Source organism: Cebus imitator, unplaced genomic scaffold, assembly GCF_001604975.1.
Source record: "Cebus imitator isolate Cc_AM_T3 unplaced genomic scaffold, Cebus_imitator-1.0 Scaffold385, whole genome shotgun sequence".
Classification (NCBI taxonomy): Eukaryota; Metazoa; Chordata; class Mammalia; order Primates; family Cebidae; genus Cebus; species Cebus imitator.
This window is the reverse complement of record NW_016107700.1, coordinates 1,434,948-1,460,226: the sequence shown is the minus strand read 5'-3', so window position 1 is coordinate 1,460,226 and position 25,279 is coordinate 1,434,948. Positions and strand designations below refer to the sequence as shown.

Sequence of the window (25,279 nt, the reverse complement as noted above, 5' to 3'; positions counted from 1 at the left end):
TGCAAAGTAGCAGACAAAATTACACCTTTATTGTAATTTCATCTGCTAATTGAAAAGATATAACAGCTATTCCGTTTTAGCGGGGCATCACCTTGTTCAACTCACAGATTGTTTAGTGAGATAACTTCTAGTCTAGATGGTTTATTTATTTATTTTTTGTAGCCTCACCTGTTTTCCTTCCTGTTCTCCAAAGGCCAGAAAACCTCTAAAACCATCCCTTTATGGAAGACCAGCATTCCTGGTTTTATGATCCTATTTTTCTTTCTACCAAGTCCTAGTTTCTGTTTTCCCTATTATAATCCCTAAGGGGTAAAGTATTATTCTGCAGGGTTTTAGAAAGGTGTTGATTCATTGGTATTTTGAGTTGATCATTATTCAAGTTATGCATTTCTTTTTTTAAAAAAATTCCTGTTAATTTCTTTTCTGTGTCTTCTGGGTAATAGAAAAAGGAAACTCTTTCTTGCTTGGTTTTCTAGAGGTAAAGAAATGACTTTGCCAGACTTCCTGCTTCCTCTGCAAGTGATAGAAACTTATAGATAACAGTTACATATATTTATCATTTTATGAGCTGAATTGACAATAGTATAAGCTCCCATTTTTGTCTGCTGGAATTAGAATTGTTCCCATATGGGTGCCTCTTCACACCCAAATAAACAAAACTGCTTGGAATGTGATTTCTAAAGGGCTTATTATATTTTTACCTTGTATTCTAACAATGTAAATTCTTATTCTTATATTCTAACAATGTAAATATAAAGCCTTGTGGTCTTTTTATCCTCCTTTTTAAAATCGAACAGTCAATATAGCAACTCTGAAGAAAATTTTGAAGAGTAAAAACATTTAAAACAGTCTAAACAAATGCAAAATAGATTTTTAGTATTGCTGTCATACTCTACTTAATTATTACTGTAACCACCTTTGTATACTTACTCATTTTTATTATAGGAGTTGTTTTGAATTACTGCTTTCAGTGTCTGAAAGTGAACTGCCATGTGAAGTCTGGGTACCATTCCTTCAGTCTCTACAGGTGAGTTGATTTTAACTCAGAAAAATTTTCTGTATCCGAGATACCTAATTAATTACTTCCAGCAAACTAAAACTGAAACCTTAGGACAAAAACAAGTTTATTATATATTGGTATTGTTCATGAAATGATAAAAGGCACTTCACATGAAGGGGATGTATTAAAAATGGGTTTGTTTGTTGCATTTGGTTTTGTCTCTATATAGTTTAGAAATCAACAAAAAAGTTTCATTCTTCAAAAATAAAGTTTAGACAGCATAAAGCTGTCAAAATCATACATGATTATAAAGTAACAGTATTTGCATCATTAGTAGTATACTTACTTATGTGGTAACCGTCAGTATACAAAACACTATTTCATTACATCTTTTTTTTTCTTTTTTTCTTTAATCATGGTCTATCTTTTTGAAAAGGCTAAACTATTGCATTACGTCTAAGGTTCACCTTTTTCCTCCTAACACTTTAAGAATTGTACCAGGCTGGGCGTGGTGTCTTACGCCTATAATCCCAGCGCTTTGGGAGGCCAAGGCGGGCAGATCACCTGAGGTCAGGAGTTCGAGGCCAGCCTGGCCAACATGGTGAAACCTCATCTCTACTAAAAATACAAAAATTAGTCAGGCGTGGTGGCAGGTCCCTGTAATCACAGCTACTCAGGAGGCTGAGGCAGGAGAATCACTTGAAGCCAGGAGGTGGAGGTTTCAGCGAGCCGAGATTGCTCCATTGCACTCCAGCCTAGGCGATGGAGTGAAACTCAGTCTCAAAAAAAAAAGAATTGTATCAAGCATTGTAAGTCTCTCAGATAGTCATCATCTGTTCTATTTGTGTATTTTACTTACAGGAGAACCACCTGGGCTCTCACTCACATTGGCTTGATTATAACCTACCTTGGTAGGCAGATCAGAAAGTGACAAATTAGGGAGGGAGAATAGGACAGGAAAAAAACAAGTGTAGTGCTAGCACAGCCAAACCAGTGATATCCCTTTTATTGTTGGGGATAAAAAAAACTACTTTTAAAAATTTAATTTAGTTTTATTTTGAGACGGAGTCTCACTCTGTCACCCAGGCTAGAGGGCAATGGCACGATCTCTACTCACTGCAACCTCTACCTCCCAGGTTCAAGTGATTCTCCTGCCTCAGCCTCCCGAGTAGCTGGGACTACAGGTCCATGCCACCATACCCAGCTAATTATTTGTGTTTTTAGTTGAGATGGGGTTTCACCGTGTTAGCTGGGATGGTCTCAATCTCTAGTTCTCATGATGCACCCGCCTCGGCATCCCAAAGTGCTGGGATTACAGGTGTGAGCCATGATGCCTAGCCAGAAAAACTACGTTTAAAAAAATAAACATAATAAATAATAGGCTGGGCATGGTGGTACATGTCTATAGTCCCAACTACTCAGGAGGCTGAGGCAAGAGAATCTCTTGAGCCCAAGATTTTGAGGCTGCAGTGAGATATGATCATACCACTGTACTCTAGTGTGGGTGACAGCTCATCTCTAAAATAGGACTCATCTCTAAAAATAAATGCATGCAGGTATTCATTTATTGATCACTAATTATGTACCAATCACTGCTCTGTACTACATTTTACTTGTTTTATATCTTCTAATCAAATTACAAACCTTATGGGGATTATTTGAATCTCCATTTACAAATGGGGAGACAGGTGAAGAGAGGTTAATTAGTTTAGTCAAAGTCCCACACAGATTTCCAACCCTGAGCTTACTTTGTTAACTACTTCCTTGAGGACACAGACTATAGAAGCTTAGACTTGTTTCATGTAGGCACAAATAAAGACTTCCATATTAACAGACATACTTCATTATCTGGACCTTTCTTTCCTTTGGAATACGTAACCGAAAATGAAATGATATAATGTTCTTTTTGGTGAGAAGATGATTCTTTGTCATGTTCTTGGCTATTTAAATCCCTGTAATGTAGTCCTATTATCTCACGTATCCATGCAGCTGCTAAAATCATCTCCCATGCACAGCACATTGATTTTTGTCACTCTGGATTCTGAAGCCTGCCAGTAGTTTTGTTCTGGCATATGGCATTCTAGAAGGGCAAATCCTAATTAGGACTATTACTATTACATTAATACTGTTCAAGTATCCCATATCTGAAATGCTCGATAGTATTTTAGATTTTGGAATATTTACATTATACTTGATATAATGTAATCCCTAATCTGAAAATCCTAAATGTTCCAATGAACATTTCTTTTGAGTATCATGTTGATGCTTAGAAAGTTTTGGATTTGGGGAACATTTCGGATTTCAGGTTTTTTGATTAGGGATACCAAACTCCTATCCTTTTTAGAGAGAAATATCTCATATTTCTTTATTCTTAGATAGCTTGCTTGAATAAAATAGTTGCCTCTTTTTCCACTTGTGAAAGTTTTTTCAGGTTTATCATGTGTAGGATGTATTTTTTTTTTTAACATGCGTTCAGTAAATAAATGTAGTAGGGGTACGAATAAATGTTAAGACATAATCCCTGTTGAAATCCAAAAGATAAAAAAAACTCTTAATTTTTCTTATAAATGGACAAGGCAGCAAATGGTTTTGAGGAGACTTTTGGTAAGAGAACAGTTTTTATCAGAGCAGGCCACAGGTAGAATATTTCTCAATTACTATTTTCAGCTGAGTAACCCAAACTTTTTTTCCTATAGATATAAAAATGTGCACTCTATAATTGATTTTTTAATTAAAAATCAGAGCCTATTTTCTGCAACTTGCTTTTTAAATAATTATCATGGACATATATCTAAGATTGTATATATAGATCTTCTGTTTTGATGATTATCTAGAATTGTGCTTTGTGGTTCTGTCATTCATTGATCAGTGTCTTGCTATTTATTGTAAATGGTGCAAGAGTGAACATCTTGAAAAGCGGTGGGGAGTGGTCTTAGGGAAAAAAAAAAAAAAAGCATCTGAGCATCTTGTGCTAGTATTTCTGTATTGTAGGCTTCAAGAAGTGGGCTAGGCTATTTCCACCCTAAAAATAAGTCAAAGTTTTAAAATTATTCTTGAAATGCCACCATATTTTTTGTAGTTTCTTATACTTAATGTTATTTTTTAAAAATAACTTTGCTATATTAGATGTTGATTGGTAACAAAGGATTGCATACCATTCTTATTCTTAGTAAACCGTAGTTTGAATTTTAACAAATGAAAAAATTGAAAACTTTTAAAAAGAAACTCAAACTGTGGTTTTTATTTCAGTTGCTGCGTATCATGGTGGGTGGTGGTAGTTTCTGCTAAAGTGTAATGGTACAGGTCGGTTAGAGACTATAAACATGATAACCAGATACCACAGATTTTTAACTTTTCACATGGACTCTTTCTCCTCACTCCAAAGTAAATGCGAGTCATTCTTAGTTAAGGAGAAAGAAGCGTGAGGATAGGTCAAGCTGTTAAAGGAAAATTGCAGCCATTTGTTAAATATTGCTATTAGTAAGTTACTAATTTGAAATATTGCTTTCTGTATCAATTCCATATTTTAAGTCCTTTCTCAGCAGAAATATAATGCAACATATTGGGTGGGTGTGTGGGCTACTGTATATGCGTAGTAAAGGCCTGTTATATTTTAACATGAAAGTTAAGGGATGGGGGAGACTTTATATCTTGTAGTTTTCACTTGAGTATCTACTAAACTATATTCTTATAGCTGTGAGCATTTGTGGCTTATATTTTCCAAAGAAATGTTGACATAAATGGAAGCTTATGTTCCTGGAGAATTTCAGCAGTTTAAAAGAAGAGAAACAAGCTAGAATTTTAGAACATGGGAATAACTTCACCATAGTCAATAATTCTCACTTAGTAATGGAGGACAGTGAGGCATATACGTAATCATTTATACTGAATTAAGTTTCTGACTCCTTTTCCCTTACCCTTGAATATAAGAACTTTAATAAACAAACTGTTAGTAAATACATTTTGTTTGTTTGCTGAGAAGATAGAATGACAGCTAATAACTTAGACTTTCAGGACATTTTATATAGAGCCACCTCTCATTTAAATAGCAATTTTTAGATGAATTTAAACAATTATATAACTATTTATGTCACTAAGTAGTATTCCTGTTGTTCCTATTAGAAGGAATAGGCAGCTTGTGTGAATACTGCAGAATTTTTTAAAAGGAAGTGGCACTGATAGCCTTAAAATAATTAAATCAACAGGCGCGGTGGCTCACATGTGTAATACCAACACTTTGGGAGGCCAAGGCAGGCATATCATCCGAGGTCAGGAGTTCAAGAGCAGCCTGGCCAACATGGTGAAAACTCATCTCCACTAAAAATACAGAAATTAGCTGGGTGTGGTGGTGCACGCTCCTATAATCCCAGCTACTCAGGAGGTTGAGACAGTAGAATCACTTGAGCCTGGGAGGTACAGGTTGCAGTGAGCTGAGATCATGTCATTGTACTCCAGCTTGGGCAACAAGAGCAAAGCTCTGTCTCAAAAAACAAAAATAAAACAAAAAATAATTAAATCAGCCTCTGTAAGGGCTATCAGTCAGGTCTTCAGAGTCTGCTAGTAATATGAGTGATCCTAATAGTAGGGCACTTCAAATATCCAACAGTAATGCAAGGACTTAAGTTGAATTGTGGTAATAATTTTACCAGCGAGAAATTCAGGAAGACATTTTAAAGGCACTCTTTAACTTAGTGAAAACATCCTAGTTTTATTTTTTTTATGAGACAGAGTATTACTCTGTCCTCCAGGCTAGAGTGCAGTGGCACAATCTCAGCTCACTGCAACCTCCAGCTCCTAGGCTCAAGTGATTCTCCTGCCTCAACCTCCCAAGTAGCTGGAACTATAGGTGGGCACCACCATGCCTGGCTAATTTTTTGTATTTTTAGTAGAGACAAGAGTTTCACCATGTTGGCCAGGCTGGTCTTGAACTCATAACCTCAGGTGATCCACCCACCTCAGCCTCCCAAAGTGGTGGGATTACAGGCATAAGCCACTATGCCCAGCCCCATCCTAGTTTTTTTTAAAAAGACAGCAACAGAATTTTACAAGGCTTTGAGGATAGTCTTTTTTTGGCTTACTTATTTTTAGTATATCCAAGGTATAGGTCGTTTAAATTCCTAGATGTTCAGATATGTCGAAAAGGCAAAACTAATTTTTATATTGTTAACTTAATTTTTTCTGGGTACGCTGTTCTTGTTGTAGGAGTCACATGATGCATTATTGGAATTTGGGAATAATAACCTGCAAATACTGGTTCATGTTACCAAGGAAGGGGTGTGGAAAAACCCAGTTCTTCTTAAAATTCTATCTCAACAGCCAGTAGAAACAGACGAAGGTAAGTCTTAAGACTTTATTGACTGTATTGGATGAGGATTTAATTCTGAGAAAGTTGGAATTGATTATGGGTTAAAATTTTAGGAATTTTGTGTGTGTATATATCTAGTCATTCTGTTTTTATTTTGAGTAGTAAAAATTACTAGCGTTTAATGTTTTAAGTAAGGATTCTTGAATTTTCAGATAGTTGTTTTTTTCAAGCCCATACTGGCTAAGGATTTTTAGATAGTTTTAAGTCCCTTTGCACTCATTTTTAAATTTTGCGTTGAGTGACAATGTTCATACAAAGTTCCTGAGGTAGAAATGAATAATCTGCTGTAGTCTTTGGTGTATGGTAAAGCTTTGCTTGTACTGTTTATATTGGTTGCAACAACTAAGGGCTGTGAAAAAAATTTATTTTTTATTTCATTACTTCCAAATAATTGCAATTTAGTGTTTTATAGAGAAATGCAAAGAATGAAATTTCCATTGTTTTTGTTGTGTTTTGAAACAAGGTTCCACTCTGCCACCCAGGCTGGAGTGGCACAGTCATGGCTTACTGCAGCCTCTACCTTTCAGGGTCGAACGATCCGCCTGCCTCAGCCTCACAAGTAACTGGGATTACAGGGATGCGCCACCGTGCACAATTTTTCTGCTTTTTGTAGATAGAGAGGTTTCACTATGTTGCCTAGGCTGGTCTTGAACTCTTAGGCTCAAAAGATTCTCCTGCCTTAGCCTCCCAAAGTGCTATGATTACAGACATCAACCACCATACCTACCCAGACTGAAATTTTTTATTTGCAAAATTGTCAGTTGAAGACCAGAAAAAATATGGATTTGAATTGACATTTGCATTTTAGACACACAAAAGTATCTTGTTTGATATAGACAACAATTGTAACTTCATTTGCATCAAGTTAGTGGAAAGTTCAAAGGATTACACTCTGTTAAGTACATTTTTGGTATAAAAACAGATTTTGGAACAATTATTACACTTTTTGAGATATCATTAGGTCTTAGAACAAGCCATTTGGTTGTTGACGCCTTAAAATCCCAGTTAGCTTATCCATTCAACTACCGTATCATGGTGTTTGGACCTCTCTGTGTAGTAAGAAGATGGGCATAAAGGCACTTAGTAATTCTAGTACTTACTAGTTGCACTGCCAAGAAAAAAAGAATAAGGAAAAGAGCTGTTAAACAGAAAAAGATTGGTGTTTACCGTTTTCTGTTGAGGTCCTCAATAAATGGCATCCCTTTGTAAATATAGGTAGATGGGGGCTAAAATATCACCTTTGTTATTTATAAAAGCTGTTAGAGCCAGGTCATTTCAGAAACTTCCCAGAATTAGGCAGATCCCTATCCAGATAAGTCTTGACTAGGGCAGAGGAGATTGCATGTTTCGTACAGGCAGGCCCAAGCCCAGGAGGAAAAAAGGATGGGATTGAGTTAAACATTCTTAATGTATTTTCCCCTGATATACTAATCAACTGTCATGCCACTGCTGGAGTTAACAGTAATTAATCATTTTTAACATAGGAAAACAACAAGAAATAGGGAGAAGCATTGCTTACCTGACATTCTGTGGTATCCTGTCTATTCAATAAATATTAATTAAGCACCCACTATCTGTGTAAGACACTGAGTAGGTACATGATACCTATATATCCGAGGAATTATGTTCAGGACTGCAGTACAAGTGATAGGCAACATGTAGCCTGCCTACTTTCACAATTGTCCCTTAACCTAATTTTGGGAAAAGATTTAAAAGCCTTCTTTATATCTCCACTACCTCTGCAGGCCAGATATTTAACATATTTGATGCCACAAAGCAGTGACGTTCATCTCACTGATTGTTTTCTGTAATAAGTGCCAATTGTTGATACTTTCACCTGACATGATCAGTAAAGATACCATGAAAGAGCTGTTTATCTTTTTTCTTTTTTTTTTGTTGAGATGGAATTTTGCTCTTGTTGCCTAGGTTGGACTGCAGTGGCTCAATCTCAGCCCACTGCAACCTCCGCCTCCTGGCTTCAAGTGATTCTCCTGCCTTGGCCTCCCAAGTAACTGGGATTACAGGCCTGCACCATGCCTGGCTAATTTTGTATGTTTAGTAGAGACGGGGTTTTTCCACGTTGGTCAGGCTAGTCTGGAACTCCTGACCTCAGGTGATCTACCTGCCTTGGCCTCCCAACATGCTGGGATTACAGGCATGTGCTACCATGCCCAGCAGAAGTGTTATTCAACTGGATCTTAGGTGTTACTGTTTTTACATCATGAAGTATGTACCTTTATTTTAAATGGTTCCGAAAAATACAAGTAAGACAAAGAAATATGACAGAACACTTCAGTTGTTACATCTAGATGGAAGGGAGGGATAAGATTTTTAAAAATGTATTGAAATGTTTGAAAAAAATAAAATACAGAAAGGATTGTGATTGGGAGTGAGATATATTGTTTTAAATATTGAAGCATATGGTAGATTTCCTTTCAATAAAGAAATTTAAAGATCGGTATCTTCAAATGACTTTTAAAGTACAAGATTTTGCTGTGTTTTAAAATTGATTTAGCAGCAGTTTAACTGTAGTCGTAATTATTGAATAAAATAGCCTCACAGAAATAATAGCTATGATTTTCAGAATGCCTGCTGTGTGTTGGGCACTGTATTTGTGCTTTCATATCTCACTTAATCCATGAAACAGGTGAGAGAGTGCACATACCCAAGACTATGTAGTTAAAATCATGGAGGCAGGGCGGGACACAGTGGCTTTTGCCTGTAATTCTAGCACTTTGGGAGGCCGAGGTGGATGGATCACAAAGTCAGGAGATTGAGACCATCCTGGCCAACATGGTGAAGCCTTGTCTCTACTAAAAATACAGAAATTAGCTGGGCATACACCTGTAGTCCCTGCTACTCTGGAGGTTGAGATAGGAGAATTGCTTGAACCCGGGAGGTGGAAGTTGCAACGAGCCGCGATTGTGCCATTGCACCCTAGCCTGGCAACAGAGCGAGACTCTATCTCAAAAAAAAAAAAATTGTGGAGGCAGTATTTGAGCCCATGTGAGATGATGTTAAAACATTTTTGATTGGAGAGTGATAACCCTTCAGTTACTAAATACATGGTTTAATTAAACATCTGTAATACATAAGGCCTTGTGCTTAGTGCTGTAGGGAATACAAAAACTAACAAGACATGATATTTGTTCACAACTTGCTGACAGTGTAATAAAGGAGATATCAGAGACAGTAGTAAGTACTATGGAACATTTATGTTTGGCCTTGTGCTGAGTCTTGTTTGCATTTCCAGTATTTCTTTAATTCATTCATCTATGTGAGGTGGATATAACTAACTTTTTTACAGATGAAGAAACTTGAGGCTCAGAGAGGTCAGTTAATTTGTCCAGTGGTCTCACAGCTATGTGTCAGAATCAGGATTCAACCTCAGATCTGTGATTCTAAAACATGAAATGTTAACTTTTATACACTGTAATCCCTTATTACTGTTCTTAGAGAAAACTAAATGTGGGAAAATAAGTAAAATGCTGTGGGAATTTGTAAGGTGATAGGTTATGTAGGTAATATGCCTGTTTTCAGGTATGTTGCTTCCTGTGGGATTTGCAGAATTGCTTACAACCTCATATGGCAGATAAATAAAGCAGAGTCTGATTTTAGGCAGAATAGTAGGGGAGACAAATGTGTCAGGAAATAATAGGGACGAATTAGATTGTAGAGAATTAGAAAAGAGTTGCTAGGACACAATAACTAAGTTGATTTCCTTGAGGAAAGGAAGGATAATGCCAAAATTTTATTGTTGTATAACTGAGAAAATATCATTGCTGAAAATAGAAGTAAGGAATAAAGAACTATGTGAGTGAAGGGTATGATTATGAGTTCATTTTCTGGAATTTAGTAACTGTGGGACTAAAATGGAAAAGTCCCAGTGATTGTGATCTGTTTTCCCTCTATGCTTTTTGACCTTGGCTACATATTAGAGTATCTGTGGAACTTAAAACCAAACACCATACATCCCAAGGTACAGACTCCACTTGCTAAATCATAATCTCCAGAGTTGGAGCTATAGAATCCAGAACTTTTTGAAGTGCCTTGGGAAATGGGCACTTACATACTGCTGATGGGAATATAAATTGGTACAATTTTTGGAGAGCAATTTTGCAGTGTGAGTCAGTATTACAAATGAACAGAGCCTTTAATTTAGCAGTTTTGCTTCTAGGAATTATTTCTGTAGATTTATTCACGTTTCAAATGACCTATGTATAGAGTTGTAAGTTACAGCATTATTGATGATTGACAGAGATTGGAAGCAACCTGCAAGTCTGTCAGTAGGGGATTGGCTAAATTAATTATAGTACATCCATACCACAGAATACTATTCAGTTGTTAAAAATAAGAAGGTAGCTCTAAATGTACAGATGATAAAATGACCTGTATCATATATTAAGTGGCAAAAGAAAATGTCTTCCATACTCAATAGAGTATTTCTGGAAGAATAAACAAGAAATTGGAAGCTTGTTTCTCAGGGTGGGAAACCAGAGCAGGGTCAGGGTAGGAGGGAGACAAACTTTAATTGTATAGATTTTAGTGTCCTTTTGAAATTTGTGATTTTATACATATTTTTTTTCCTTTTTTCTTTATATGTTTTTTAAAAGGATAATTTTACAATTTATCCTGATACGTAGTTAAACTTGGGCCAGTGGTTTATCCTTGGTATAAACTGTTGATACTCTACACACACACACACACACACACACACACACACACACACACATGTATCACCTGGGAACTTGTTAGAAAAGCAAAATTTCAGATCCCAGACCTAATAAATCTGCATTTTAATAAGTTCCCCAGGTGGTCCAGAAAGCACTTTCAAGTTTGAGAGACACTGTTTTAGATTAACCACCTAACACAGTTTGTTTACTCACCACTTGGCTTGACATGCAATAGTCTCTCCTCTTTTTTTTTTTTTTTTTTTTTTTTTTTGGAGATGGAGTCTTGCTCTGTCACCAGGCTAGAGCGCAGCGATGCAATCTCAGCTCACTGCAGCCTCCACCACCCGGGTTCAAGTGATTCTCCTGCCTCAGCCTCCCGAGTAGCTGGGACTACAGGCATGCACCACCACGCCCAGCTAATTTTTGTATTTTTAGTAGAGACAGAGTTTCCCCATGTTGGCCAGGATGGTCTCAATCTGCTGACCTTGTGATCCACCTACCTCGGCCTCCCAAAGTGCTGGGATTACAGGCATGAGCCACCACACCTGGTCCCTCTGTTCTTTAAGTAATACTGTATAGTGATGTCACATACTTGTTAAATATTTACTATTCAAAAATCGAGGGCTCATCAGAGTCAGTCCCAATATTCAGTGCCCAATATTCAGTATGGTTTCAGGGTAGCATTTTCCAAAGTGTGTACTGAACCAGGAACACATGTTTTACAGGTTACTAATATGTATAAAAGGGTTCTCTGGTCAAATCAGTTTAGGAAACATTGGGTTTTTAAATAAAAGTGAACAGTTTTCTTTATTGCAGGACTGTTCAGAGATTTGACCAAGGAATCCTTTTTTTTTCTAGGACTATCTCTCAGGTCTTTTGGTCGGTGGAACACACTTTGAGAAATGCCTGGTTTAGAGGAAAGAGCACCACTGGCTTTGGAATCCTTGGCAAGTTACCTAACTTCTGTGAATATTAATTTTTCTAACCTTAGACTGGGGATAATACTTGCCTTGGTGGTGGTGTGAAGAATAAATGAGAGGTATATAAAAATATAGAGCTTTAAAACTTGATGTCTCATAAGCATTCAGTTAAACATTGTTAATATTACATAGGTTACTGGCTTCATTTCTTGTATTTATGCTTACAGTTCATTTGACTATTTCTTAATTTTCCTCTCATCTCTATTAGATGAGATGAGAGTATTGAGACCAGAATAAACTTCCCATTTATATAAGCTAAATTTTTATTAACTAAAAATCAAAACAAATAAAAAGATCTCAAACTTTCATCTTAGCAAGTCTGACATGTTATGTGGTATGTTGTCAAACTATTTTATTTTTTACTTTTTCTAGTCAATAAATTGATTGCACAAGAAGGACCTTCCTTTCTGCAAATGCGAATAAAACATTTGTTGAAATCTAACTGCATCCCCCAGGCTACTGCTTTATCAAAACTATGTGCAGAATCTAAAGAAATTTCAAATGTGTCATCTTTTCAGCAAGCCTACATCACATGTTTATGTTCTATGCTCCCTAATGAAGATGCTATTAAGGAGGTGAGTAAATAACTGTCATAATTCAAACTTGATATGAATTTAATATATTTTTATATATATTGCATGGTTTATTTTTTCACTTCATAATGAAAACGAAGATTCATTTTTTTCAGGCTACCAAAAAGTATGATTTTAATTGTATATTGAACTGCTCAACAGATAGAATGTAATACTTTAGAGTGGAATTTGAAAAGTAGATAACTAAATAATATGCAGAGGGATGTGTACTTGTTTGGGTGATGATTTGCTGTGAAATCTTCAAATGTGAAGGTTGTTTTTTCTTTTTAAAGTAATGACACCTCCAAGGTGGAGGGAAAAAAAAAGTAATGACACCTCCATTTTTGGGAGATGTAGAAGTTGTTAATCATGGCATCAAGGGATAAACTAAAGAAAATGGCACTTAATTTTAGCTTAAGTTACTTTATATATTTAATGTTGTAAGCAGAAGAGTGTAGAACTCTAGAGTCCAAGACTACATCTGAACAATTAAGTGGCCAAACTGGATACCATGGAAAATAAGGCTTGAGTCTTTTTTTTTGAGACAAGGTCTTGCCCTATCACTCAGGCGGGCGTGCAGTGGTGCCATCTTGGCTCACTGCAGACTCTGCATCCCGGGTTCAAGTGAGTCTCATGCCTCAGCCTGTCAAGTAGCTGGGACTACAAGCACATGCCATTATGCCTGGTTAATTTACATATATATATATATATATATATATATATATATATATATATATATATATATATATATATATATATATATATATATATATATATATATATATATATATTTTTTTTTTTAGTAGAGGCAGGTTTTCACCATGTTGGCCAGGCTGGTTTCGAACTCCTGGCCTCAGTTGATCCACTTGCTTCAGCTTCCCAAAGTGCTGGAATGACAAGCATGAGCCACTGTGCCCAGCTGGTCGAGTCTTTTTTTTTAAAAGCTATTTTATTGGACGGGTGCAGTGGCTCATACCTGTAATCCCAGCACGTATGGGAAGCTGAAGCAGGTGGATTAGCTGAGGCCAGGAGTTCAAAACGAGCCTGGCCAACATAGCAAAACCCTGTGTCTACTGAAAGTACAAAAATTAGCTGGGTGCAGTGGTGGGCACCTGTAATCTCAGTTACTCAGGATGCTGAGGCATGAGAATCACTTGAACCTGGGAGACGGAGATTGCATTGAGGAAGTGGTGCCACTGCACTCCATCCTGGGTGACAAGAGTGAGACTCTGTCTCAAAAAAAACAAAACAAACAAAAAAAACAACCTGAATTATTTTTCTTAAATTTGGAGTTAGACTTCTCTAATAGGGTTTTTTTTTTTTGTTTTTTTTTTTTTTTGAGACAGTTTCACTCTTGTTGCCCAGGCTGGAATACAATGGTGTAATCTTGGCTCACCACAACTTCTGCCTCCTGGGTTCAACTAATTCTCCTGCCTCAGCCTCCCAAATAGCTGGGATTACAGGAATGCACCACCATACCTGGCTAATTTTGGTATTTTTTAGTAGAGACGGGGTTTTTTCATATTGGTCAGGCTGGTCTCAAACTCCCGACCTAAGGCAATCCGCCTGCCTCAGCCTCTCAAAGTGCTGGGATTACAGGCATGAGCCATCACACCCAGCCTAGACTTCTCTAATAGTTTTTGACATATTATACAGAAAAAAATTAGAGATTTCTACACATTATTTTATCATCTACCTTTAATCCTCTTATCTTCCGTTCAATGCTGACATATGGATTCTTATTCTGCACTGAAATTTTTTATTAGATGTTCAGAGTCCCAAGGATCTGGTTCTATGCTGTAGTAATTCTGAAACTTTTACTTGTAATATCTTACTCTCCAAATAAAACTATCTTTCCACTTCGCTCCCTTTAATTTACAGACTCCAGCAGGATCACTCAAGATCTGTTGATCTTGTCACCTTTTCATTCTTCCTTATCCCCCTTATGCACTGACTTCCCTCCTTAACTCAGATCAGCATCACTCCCTTGCGTGTACTCTCAGGTTCTCTGCTGGTCTCTCTCGTTTTTTTTTGTTTTTTTTTTTTTTTGAGATGGAATTTTGCTCTTGTGGCCCAGGCTGGAGTGCAGTGGCATGATCTCGGCTCACTGCAACCTTTGCCTCCTGAGTTCAAATGATTCTCCTGCCTTAGCTTTCCAAGTAGCTGAGATTACATGCATGTGCCACTGTGCCCAGCTATTTTTTGTATTTTTGGCTGAGATGGGATTTCTCCATGTTGGTCGGGCTGGTCTTGAACTCCTGGCCTCAGATGATCTGCCTGCCTCGGCCTCCCAAAGTGCTGGGATTAGAGGCGTGAGCCACTGCACCTGGCTCTCTCTTAATTGTAGTTGTTTGACTATCAGTATCCTGATTATCCCTAAATCTTCATCTGTTCTCCATGTATTTAGCTGGACTCATGGGGCCAAACTTAATGGAGAAAAAGCTGCCAACTAATATTACTCCAGGGTAGAGTATAGTGGCACAAACACTGCTCACTGCAGCCTCAAAAATCCTGTGCTCAGGTGGTCTTTACACCTCAGCCTCTGGAGTATCTGGGACCACAGGAACATGCCACCATGCCCAGCTAATTTTTTTTTTTTTTTTTTTTTTTTTTTTTTTTTTTTTTTTATATTTTTTTTTTTTTTTTTTTTTTTTTTTTGGTAGAGACAGGGTCTTGCCATGTTGCTCAGGCTGGTCTCGAACTCCCAGGCTCAAGCGATCTGCCCACCTCAGCCTCCCATAGCGCTGGGATTATAGGTGTGAGCCACTGCACCCAGCCTATGTTTTGTTAGCCCATTCAATCTCCCACTCTTAGATTACTATTGCATATTTTTTCTTATTCTTCAAAGCTGTACTATAATACTTTCTGTCCTGTTTTATTCTCTGTTGCTAAACTTATTCCCTACTTCTCTGAAAAAAATTGAAGCACTGAGAAGAGAAAGAATTTTCATAAGCTCTGTCTCTGAAATATCTATTCATCTACCAGCATCTATGAATGTACATCTTCTCTTGTGTTGCAGGAGATAAATTATAATTTATCTATTCTTCCAGCTGAGGCCAGCCCTCTTCACTTCTGTATTTCAGTTGATGTTGTCTCCCTTAAGGATAATGCTACAGCAGTTCTCCTTTTCTCTATTACATCATCAATTTCCACATCTCTGTTATAACCACCCCATTGGCATTTATGCTATTATTTCTTCCATCTTTAAAAAGGTACCCTTCTTAGGGCCAGACCTGGTGGTTCATGCCTATAATGGGGTCACCAGAGGTTAGGAGTTTGATACCAGCCTAGCCAACCTGGAGAAACCCTGTCTCTACTAAAAATACAAAAATCAGCTGGGCGTGGTGGTGCACGCCTGTAATTCCAGCTACTTGGGAGGCTGAGGCACAAGAATTGCTTGAACTCAGGAGGCCGAGGTTGCAGTGAGCCAAGATTGTGCCACTCCACTCCAGCCTGGGCAACAGAGTGAGACTCTGTCTCAAAAACAAAAACAAAAATCAAAAAACGAAAAGAAAGAAAATGCTTCTCTAGATCCTGTTTCCATTTTTAGCTACTGCCCCATTTCCCAATTGTCTTAATTTACTATCGAACATTTTTTCCCCTTTCAGGACATTCTAACATGATCTTTGTCCCTGGCAGTATACCACATCACTAAATCTAATGATAACTTTCAGTTTTTATGTTAACCAATTTAACTTTGCAACTTTGCCTCCTTGACACAGTTTTTCTTTTTTTTTTTTTTTTTTGAGACGGAGTTTCGCTCATGTTACCCAGGCTGGAGTGCAATGGCGCGATCTCGGCTCACCGCAACCTCCGCCTCCTGGGTTCAGGCAATTCTCCTGCCTCAGCCTCCTGAGTAGCTGGGATTACAGGCGTGCGCCACCATGCCCAGCTAATTTTTTGTAGTTTTAGTAGAGACGGGGTTTCACCGTGTTGACCAGGATGGTCTCGATCTCTTGACCTAGTGATCCACCCGCCTCGGCCTCCCAAAGTGCTGGGATTACAGACTTGAGCCACCGCGCCCGGCCTCTTGACACAGTTTTTCAAGGTTACCTGGGTACCGCACTCTTTGGCTTTTTGTCTAGCTCATTGATTACTTTCTCTCTAATGAGTATGTGTTGCAATACTCAATGACTCTGTCATTGGGTCTTCTCTTTTTACACTTAACTAGGCTTATTTCCTTCATCTTTGGCTTTAAATACCAGCTATGGTCTGAGTCCCAAAAATTTTCTCTCCAGCCCCATTCCCTCCTCTGAACTCCAGACCCGTGTCCAATTGCCTAATTACCATCTCTATGTATAGAACTAATAACTTCTCAGATTTAACATGTCCATAACTAAGCTCTTGATATTGCTGATATTTGGACTTTGTTTTTATGAGGTTGGTTTTTTTTTAAGTCCTTACTGTGTGTTTGGCACTGTGCTAAATGCTTTATATACTTTGCTGCGTTTAGTCAGGACAACAGCTCTGAGGTAGCTCCATTTTATTTATGAGGAAAGTCCAGCTCAGATTAGGTAGTATGTTTCAAGGTTACAAAGCCAAAGCAGTTAAACTGGGATTCAAACCTGAGCTTGGTGTACTACCAGTAATATTATATTAAAGACATAGGATAAGGAATATTATCCTTGTTGGTATTTACCTAAGGGTTTATATGCCAAATGCTATGTTAGGCATTGGGGTACAAAGATGAATACAGAAGCCTCCGGACTCCATATTTGGCTTTACTGTTGGCCTCTACATTTCATCTAGAAAATAGCAAGAGTAATCTCTCTAAAACTTGTCGTGCCGTGCCACTCCTTTGCACAAAATCATCTAATAGCTTTCCATCTTCCTCAGAATAAATTCAGAATTCTTATTCTATGTGCCATGGCCCCTGGCTACCTTTCTAACCTTCTCTGACCTTAATCTTCTATGGCTTAGTACCTGTTGCTCTCCAACCACCTTGTCTTTGCTGTTGTTTGAACAAACCAAGCATGTCCCTTAGAGCTTTGTACCTGCATTCTCTCTGACCAGAATACCCTTCCACAAGATAATTTGGATGGCTTACTCCCTCACCTGCTGTCTGCTCTAAATATTCTCGTGTCTGTTCAATATTACCATATCAGAGAGGCCTTCCTCACTGTCTCATCTAAAATATTACCCTGTCCCCCTACTCTGCCCTAAATATCTGCTATTATTATAAATATATACTAACCCATTTAAAATGACCCCTCTCACTCTTTCTACCTATTTGTATTTTCTTTGTAGTACACATTGCTACTTCTACTGGGCAACATTCCAGTTGGAAGCACTGTGGCCTGGACTTTGAGATTTAGCAGTCACTTGAATCTGAGACGATTGTCTAGGCAGGGAAAGTATAGATAGAGACAGAATGCTGGTCATCTTTGTTTTGGTGAATGACCCTAGACAGGAGCACAGGTACGGGATGCAGAGATGAAATGACCCTAGACAGGAGCACAGGTACGGGATGCAGCCAGCTGGTAGCTATGAAGTGGACAACATGTAGTTTCCTCAAATGGGGATTGAAGCTATGACCTAGGGCCTCATTAATAAATGTTCTAATTTGTTAGACTTTCTGGTGATAAAAGAAGTCAAAGGAGGCCGGGTACAGTGGCTCACGCTTGTAATCCTAGCACTTTGGGAGGCCAAGGCAGGTGGATCATGAGGTCAAGAGATTGAGACCATTCTGGACAACATGGCAAAACCCCATCTCTACTAAAAATACAAAAACTTAGCTGGGCATGGTGGCGCATGCCTGTAGTCCCAGGTGCTTGGGAGCCTGAGGCAGGAGAATTGTTTGAATCCAGGAGCGGAGGTTGCAGCGAGCTGAGATCACACCACTGCAATCTAGCCTGGTGACAGAGCGAGACTTAGTCTCAAAAAAAAAATAAATAAAAAATTAAAGGATAAAATGCTTTGCACTGCCTGTCTTTTCAGACTTTGTACTCGAACCTTAAATGTAACTGCAGAAAACGATTATTGCTCACTTGTCTGTTCCAAGCACCGGGCTATGTGCTTTAAACATATTGGCATCTAGTCCTTATAAAAAATCTATTAATTTTGGCCAGCCATAGTGGCTCATGCCTGTAATTCCAGCACTTTGGGAGGCTGAGGAGGGAGGATTGCTTGAGGCCAAGAGTTCAAGACCAGCCTGGGCAACATAGCGAAATCCCATCTCTACAGAAAAGTATAGAAATTAGCTGGGCATGGTGGCATGTGCCTGTAGTCCCAGCTGCTCGGGAGGCTGAGGCGGTAGGATTGCTTGAGCTCTGGAGGTGCTGGATGCAGTGAACTGAGATCACACCACTGTACTCCAGCCTGGATGACAGAGCAAGACCCTGTCTCAAAAAAAGCAACTATGAATTTCATAGAAATTAACTGAGGTTCTGAGAGATGATACTACTGGCCCATAGTAAGGTGTCCAGCAAGTGATGGGCCCAGGGTTTAAATCCAAGGTGGTCTAGCACTGCTTTGTTTTTGTGCATATTAATCTGACACTCACATATCTCATATACATGATCCAATTTGCTGGCACTGCCAACCTTCTGGTTCTTCCTGGATTCTGGTTCTTAAAGTAGACTTGTTGCTTAGGCAAATTTTTATTTCTCTTGTTTGCCCAGAGGGGGATCTTCAGAAAAGATGGGAGAGGACTTTGAAGTTCTGAGGCTTGTGGGTAGCTCATTACTGAATTAGATTTACTGAGAAACATTGGTATAGTGTGTTTTTCACCAGACAAATAGGGAAATGACAGCAGCAGTCAAAATACGTAGGCTTGTATCTTGACATTGTCATCTAGTAGCCATACAGCCTTGGGCAGGTAGCTTTATTTTCGTTATCTATAAAGTAGGCAAAACAATAGTAGCCATCTCACAAAATGGCTGGATAGTTCAAATGTGGTATATCTAAAGCACCTAACACAGTTCCTGGCATATTTTAGACACTACAAATACAGACTCTAGTATAAGAATTCTTTAAGCCTGGGGTGCAGAACTAGGGAGGAGCAGTTGAAGTCAAGATTGATCAGTAGTGAATTCTGAATTGGCACAGAGAAATAATGTGGTATACCCAGAGATAGTTAGCCTCCTATGACTTCTTCTACATTTTTAAAAGCAATCATATGGGCCGGGCACCGTGGCTCATGCCTGTAACCCCAGTACTTTGGGAGTCTGAGGCAGGTGGATCACAAGGTCAAGAGTTCGAGACCAGCCTGGCCAACTCTACTAAAGATACAAAAAATTAGCTGGGCATGGTTGTGCGTGCCTGTAATCCCAGCTACTTGTGAGGATGAGGCAGGAAAATCGCTTGAACCCAGGAGGCAGAGGTTGCAGTGAGCTGAGATTGCACCATTGCACTACAGCCTGGACGACAGGAAAAAAGAAAGCTATCATAAGGGACAAACTATAAACCTGTATGCTAATTTATTTATTTGCAGTATCAGATAGGGTAAGGAGATAGATTGCTTGCCTCTAATAGCAGCTGTAGTATTTTATGTTAGGGAAACTTAATCAGACTAATATGTAGTAATGGTTATTCTCAGCAGCTGACACATGCCAAAAGAATTCAAAAGCAGCAGCAAAACACTACATTTTGGATTTGATTTCTTACAACAATAACGACTTTACTCTCTCAGCCTTTGTTTAATTGAAACCTGTTTTGTTTCTAGTGTTGTATTAGACACTGGCAAATACAGCAAACTGTATTGCCCAGTTTGCTAGAAATAGTTATAAGAAGATAAGTACTAAGCTCTATGATACTGCCCTAAATTCAGTAGAAGTGTACAGATAGAAAATTCTGTGTAGACTGACCTATCAGCTTTATAGAAAAATTGATCCTTGAGTTGGATCTTTAAGTAATGGTGGGGTTTGGATGGGTGGAAAGGATGGTTTGGAGATGACTGACTATGGTAATAAAACACAGGTACTATTGAGTACTTTGTAGGGATCCACTAGAGAATAAATACCCTAGGGCAGAGAGTGGTTATTGAGGTCTTGTGAGAAATAAAAGACCTGTTGGGGTTGGAAAAGAAGGGCTTGGAAACTCCATTGCATTTGGGCTTAGATTTGATGCAGTAAAAATTAAGAAGGCTTTGAAGTTAGGAAGTGACATGACTGAAGTGGTGTTTTAGGAAGATTAGACAGAAAAAGTATATATACGTTTAGGACAGGAGATTGTAGTCAGCAAGAGGAGAAAGGACAGGACTTGCTGACAGGGCACAAATAGTGGAGGATATACAGAGATACCTTCAAAAGGCTCATAAGGCTTCTCTTGGGACACTGGAAAAATAGCGGTGCTCTGCTGCTGATTAGAATGACAGAGAATGGGTGGAGAGACAAGGGAGAGTCTGGGAAGATGATCAGCTTTGTTTTATACATGATCTTTCCTGGTTTATTAATAACAAGGTGTGTTATTAATAAGGTTTTGCCCTGATTGTGTTGAGTTTGCAAGGAACTGTGTTACGGGAAATGTGATTTGATAGTATTCTACAACAAGGAGTTGGCAGACTGACCTGCAGGCCAATCCGATCAACTACCTGTTTTTATAAAAAAAATTTTACTGGCATGAAGTCATGCTTATTCATTTCTTGTCAATAGCTGCTTTTGTGCCATAGTGGCAGAGGTGAGTAGTTGTAACAGAGACTGTCTGGCCAGAAAAGCTGAAAATATTTTCTGTCTAGCCCTGTATACAAAATGTTTGCTGGTTGGGCAAGGTGGATCATGCCTGTAATCCCAGCACTTTGGGAGGCTGAGGCGGGTGGATCACAGGAGGTCAGGAGTTTGAGACCAGCCTGACCAACATGGTGAAACCCCGTCTCTACTAAAAATACAAAAATTAGCTGGGCGTGGTGACACATGCCTGTAATCCCAGCTACTCAGGAGGCTGAGGCAGGAGAATTGCCTGAACCTGGAAGGTGGTGGTTGCAGTGAGCCAAGATCGTGCTACTGCACTCCAGCCTGGGCAACAGAGTGAGACTTCATCTCAAAAAAAAAAAAAGTTTGCTAACCTGTGCTCTACAAGAATTAAATTTTTCAGTCTATTTCAGTGGTTTAATATCAGTTGGTCTAATTCTCCATGTTCTACGAGTGATGAAACTGAAGCCAAGCTGGTAATGTTTTCAAGGCCCTTCTGCATTAAGCTAATTAGAGAGGCCCAGGCTGGAATGTAGGTCACCTGGCTCCTTTGTCGGCCTTCTTTCCACCTGCCACCTATTTCCATTTGTTAGACACTGATAAGCCATGGTCTGATCGGGAACATCTTGGTGATGTATCATTCCATTCATATTTATACATACAGGTGTGATTTAAAACATTTTTTATCATGATCTGGATTAACTTGTTAAATATACTAATGCAAAAACATTTAGTACACATAAAATTATCTTAAAAGTATTTTAAAAGGAACCCTAGTATCATCATAACTAGTCAGTCTCTTATCCTAGTGATACTTTTGTAAGTGTCAACGAAATTAAAAATAATCTTTAGTTTGCTTTGGAAAATTACTAGTGAGTCACTAGATGTTGATTAATTGGAGTTTAAATTCGGCATATGTTCTAAGGTAGCAGAGTTACACACATATTTGCCATCTGCTTCACTGGCGGTCAGGAGAAGAGTTAACTTGAACAACAGCTGGGAATAAAAGAACATTGTATGTTGGCACCTGTGGGTATCCTAGTAATGGGCATGTGTAATGGGAAACCTCTGCTGGTAAGATTTAACCAGACACATACAATTAAGATTAATTGACTGGGTCATCTGAAAGCCAAAATTCAGAACCCACTGGGTGAAGAGTGAGTCCTTTCAGATACCTGGTAGGTCTGGAAGGCAGAAGAATTCCATGGAATCCTGGAGTTTTAGGTTGTAATATTTCATTTATGTAGAATTGAATGAGATTACATTGCTGTAAATTTTACATATGAAAGGATTTTAATGAAAATTATAGACTTTCCAGTGGCCTAGTGTCCCAAGAGAATGTTTCCTATAGTTTTTTATTACTGAGAGGGGAAATCTTTGCAAAAATCAGGTTTTCCACAAAGGAAAGACAATATTTTAAACATGAAGCACTTCTGCTATTTTATTTTTATTTTTTTTCTTTTTTCTTTTATCTTGGGAACTACACCTGAAACTTCTGCTATTTTAAAGAGCCCAAGAAATCTGTCAGCAGAGTTCTTGGCACAGTTAAGGCAGGGGTCCATTTCATTCTTAATCCCTGAGTAAACTACATCTTCAGTGTCTGATGTGGTTGATAGACACAATAGCAGGTGGTTGTTTCTTTTCCTGATGGGGAAAGGAAAAGACAAACAGTATCTAATTTACTCACCAGCCTAACACTGTTGGGAATTGACACAGTCACTAGGTATAAATGATAAACAAAGCAGATACATTTAAACAGGACCCAGTGGGAATTCAGTTTGGGAGTAGAAGAAAAAATAAACAAGAGTATAGAAATTCCAGGTGTAGTTTCAATAAGAATCAAGATTAAGATGAATTCTGAACAAGAATAATTACAAAAGGTTTAATTAAATTTAAAATATGCCACCTCTACCACCTTCTCTTATGTTGATTGTCAGCCTGTTAGACCATTGGTGTTTAATTGCCTTATTTTGAAAGTCTTAATACTTTTACTTTATTCTTTTGATCATACAAGGAGTGAAATGTACACTCAATACACTGATTACAGGCTGTGTAAAGAAATTGAGGATTTGCTTGTTTAGGTATTTTATCCCCCAAAGCACAGCTCTTTTAAATAGATTTGAAGAGATGTCTTCTCAGAACTTTGTATGCATCTGGATCTTACTTTTGGTCTTACTTTTATGGGTTATGTGTGTGTATTTTGGCTGATGTATGATTGCACTGGAGGGGTCATTATGAAAAGTCGATTGGACATATCGTCAAGAATTCAGTAGAGCATTTCAGCCTTCTTTCATGTACACACGGTAATAGGGTTTAAATGGAAGCATTGGTGATCATTTATTTCTTTAAGAAATATGCAAGTGTCCATGTGGCATCATAGTACTGGTCTATAACATTACTGCAGTTTAAAAGGAGTCTCATGTTTAAAACTGGTAAGTATCCTTTTTTCCCAGGTGGTGTCTTTGAACCTAACAGATGATTTTCTTGAAGATAGATCTAGGGATACTTGAAATGTAAGTTTGCTAACTGTAACTCCCACCTTTCTTCTACTCAAGAAGTATTATTATATGAATAAGCTTATGTCTACTTTGATTTCTTTTTGAAAAAGTAAAACATTTATCAACTTTGATTTTTAAAATCTATTACTAGGAACAATTTTTTTTTTTTTTTTTAGACAGAGTCTTGCTCTGTCTCCAGGCTGGAGTGCAGTGGCACAATCTTGGCTCACTGCAACCTCTGCCTCCCGGGTTCAAGCGATTTTTCTGCCTCAGCCTCCCAAGTAGCTGGGACTATAGGCATCCGCCACCACACCCAGCTAAGTTTTGAATTTTTAGTAGAGACAGGGTTTCACCATGTTGTCCAGGATGGTCTCCGTCTCTTGACTTTGTGATCCACCTGCCTTGGCCTCTCAAAGTGCTGGGATTACAGGCATGAGCCACCGTGCCCGGCCTTCCTGTTTTCTACAGTGGCCAAGGTGATCTTTTTCCTTTCTTAAGTAACATTAGACGTTGTATTTTGAAGTAATCTTAGATTCACATGTAATTATAAGAAATAATACAGAAATGCCTTCCATTTATTCAGTATACATTCATTGGAGGACTCTGCTAGGCAATGGGAAGAATGAACAAGACAAAAGGGAGAGAAACAGCAGACAGTGTTCACACAATGTGAGACTTAGAGGAGAGGTCTGAGCTGGAAATTAAGAGCTCTGAGTCATCAGCGTTTGAAACCAGAGAGTGAATAAGATTAACTTTTTTAGAACTCTGAAAATTAAAGGCTTTACCGCAATCTGAGGAGGTTTTAGTCAAGAAAAAGAGATAAATTTCATTAAGAATAATATCACCTTTGACCTCAGCTGGTAACATGCCTATCAGGTGACTCATTTTTTGCCACACTGTGTATGTTTGTAATAACCACAAAGGTGCTCTGATAATTGATTTGGGGGTTTTAAAAATAAATGTTAGAAGTAGGCTAATGCACAAATACAGAATCTGCAAATAGCGAGGACCAACTATATATTCAAAGAACTAGCCAGAGGCAGGTGGATGATTAGGTCAGGAGTTCAAGACCAGCCTGGCCAATATAGTAAAATCCCGTCTCTAATAAAAATACAAAAAAATTAGCTGCACATGGTGATGCTTGTCTGTAGTCCCAGCTACTTGGGAAATTGAGGCAGAAGAATTGCTTGAACTCGGGAGGCGGAGGTCGCGATGAGTTGAGATTGCACCATTGCACTCCAGCCTGGGCAACAAAAGTGAAACTCAGTCAAAAAAAAAAAAAAAAAAAAAAAAAAAAACCTAAAGGAAACATGCCTAAAGAATTAAAGGAGGCCAGGTGAGGTGCCTTACACCATAATCCCCGCACTATGGGAGGCCAAGGTGGGATCTCTTGAGCCCCGGAGTTAGAGACCAGCCTGAGCAACAGCTACATGTGCAACATGTAGAGACCCTGTCTCTACAAAAATTTTAAAAATTAGCTGGGTGTGGTAGTGTTCACCTGTAGTCCCAGCTACTCATGAGGCTAAAGTTAGAGGATTACTTGAGCCTGGGAGGTTGAGGTTGC

The 25,279-nt window shown here is 38.4% G+C and overlaps 1 protein-coding gene across 2 annotated transcripts in view; it reads left to right on the top strand.

The window, feature by feature from the left end:
• RLF (RLF zinc finger) overlaps positions 1-25,279 on the top strand; it is a 79,748-nt gene that overhangs the window by 27,287 nt on the left and 27,182 nt on the right. Inside the window, exons 3-5 of one of the 2 annotated variants that reach the window (XM_017507952.2) lie at positions 946-1,027; positions 6,203-6,335; positions 12,391-12,593. In XM_017507952.2, coding sequence (XP_017363441.1) covers positions 946-1,027; positions 6,203-6,335; positions 12,391-12,593 — 418 coding nt within the window. Of the gene's footprint in view, positions 1-945; positions 1,028-6,202; positions 6,336-11,982; positions 12,078-12,390; positions 12,594-25,279 lie in introns of those variants that run through there. The other variant, XM_017507953.2, reaches the window with a different exon arrangement.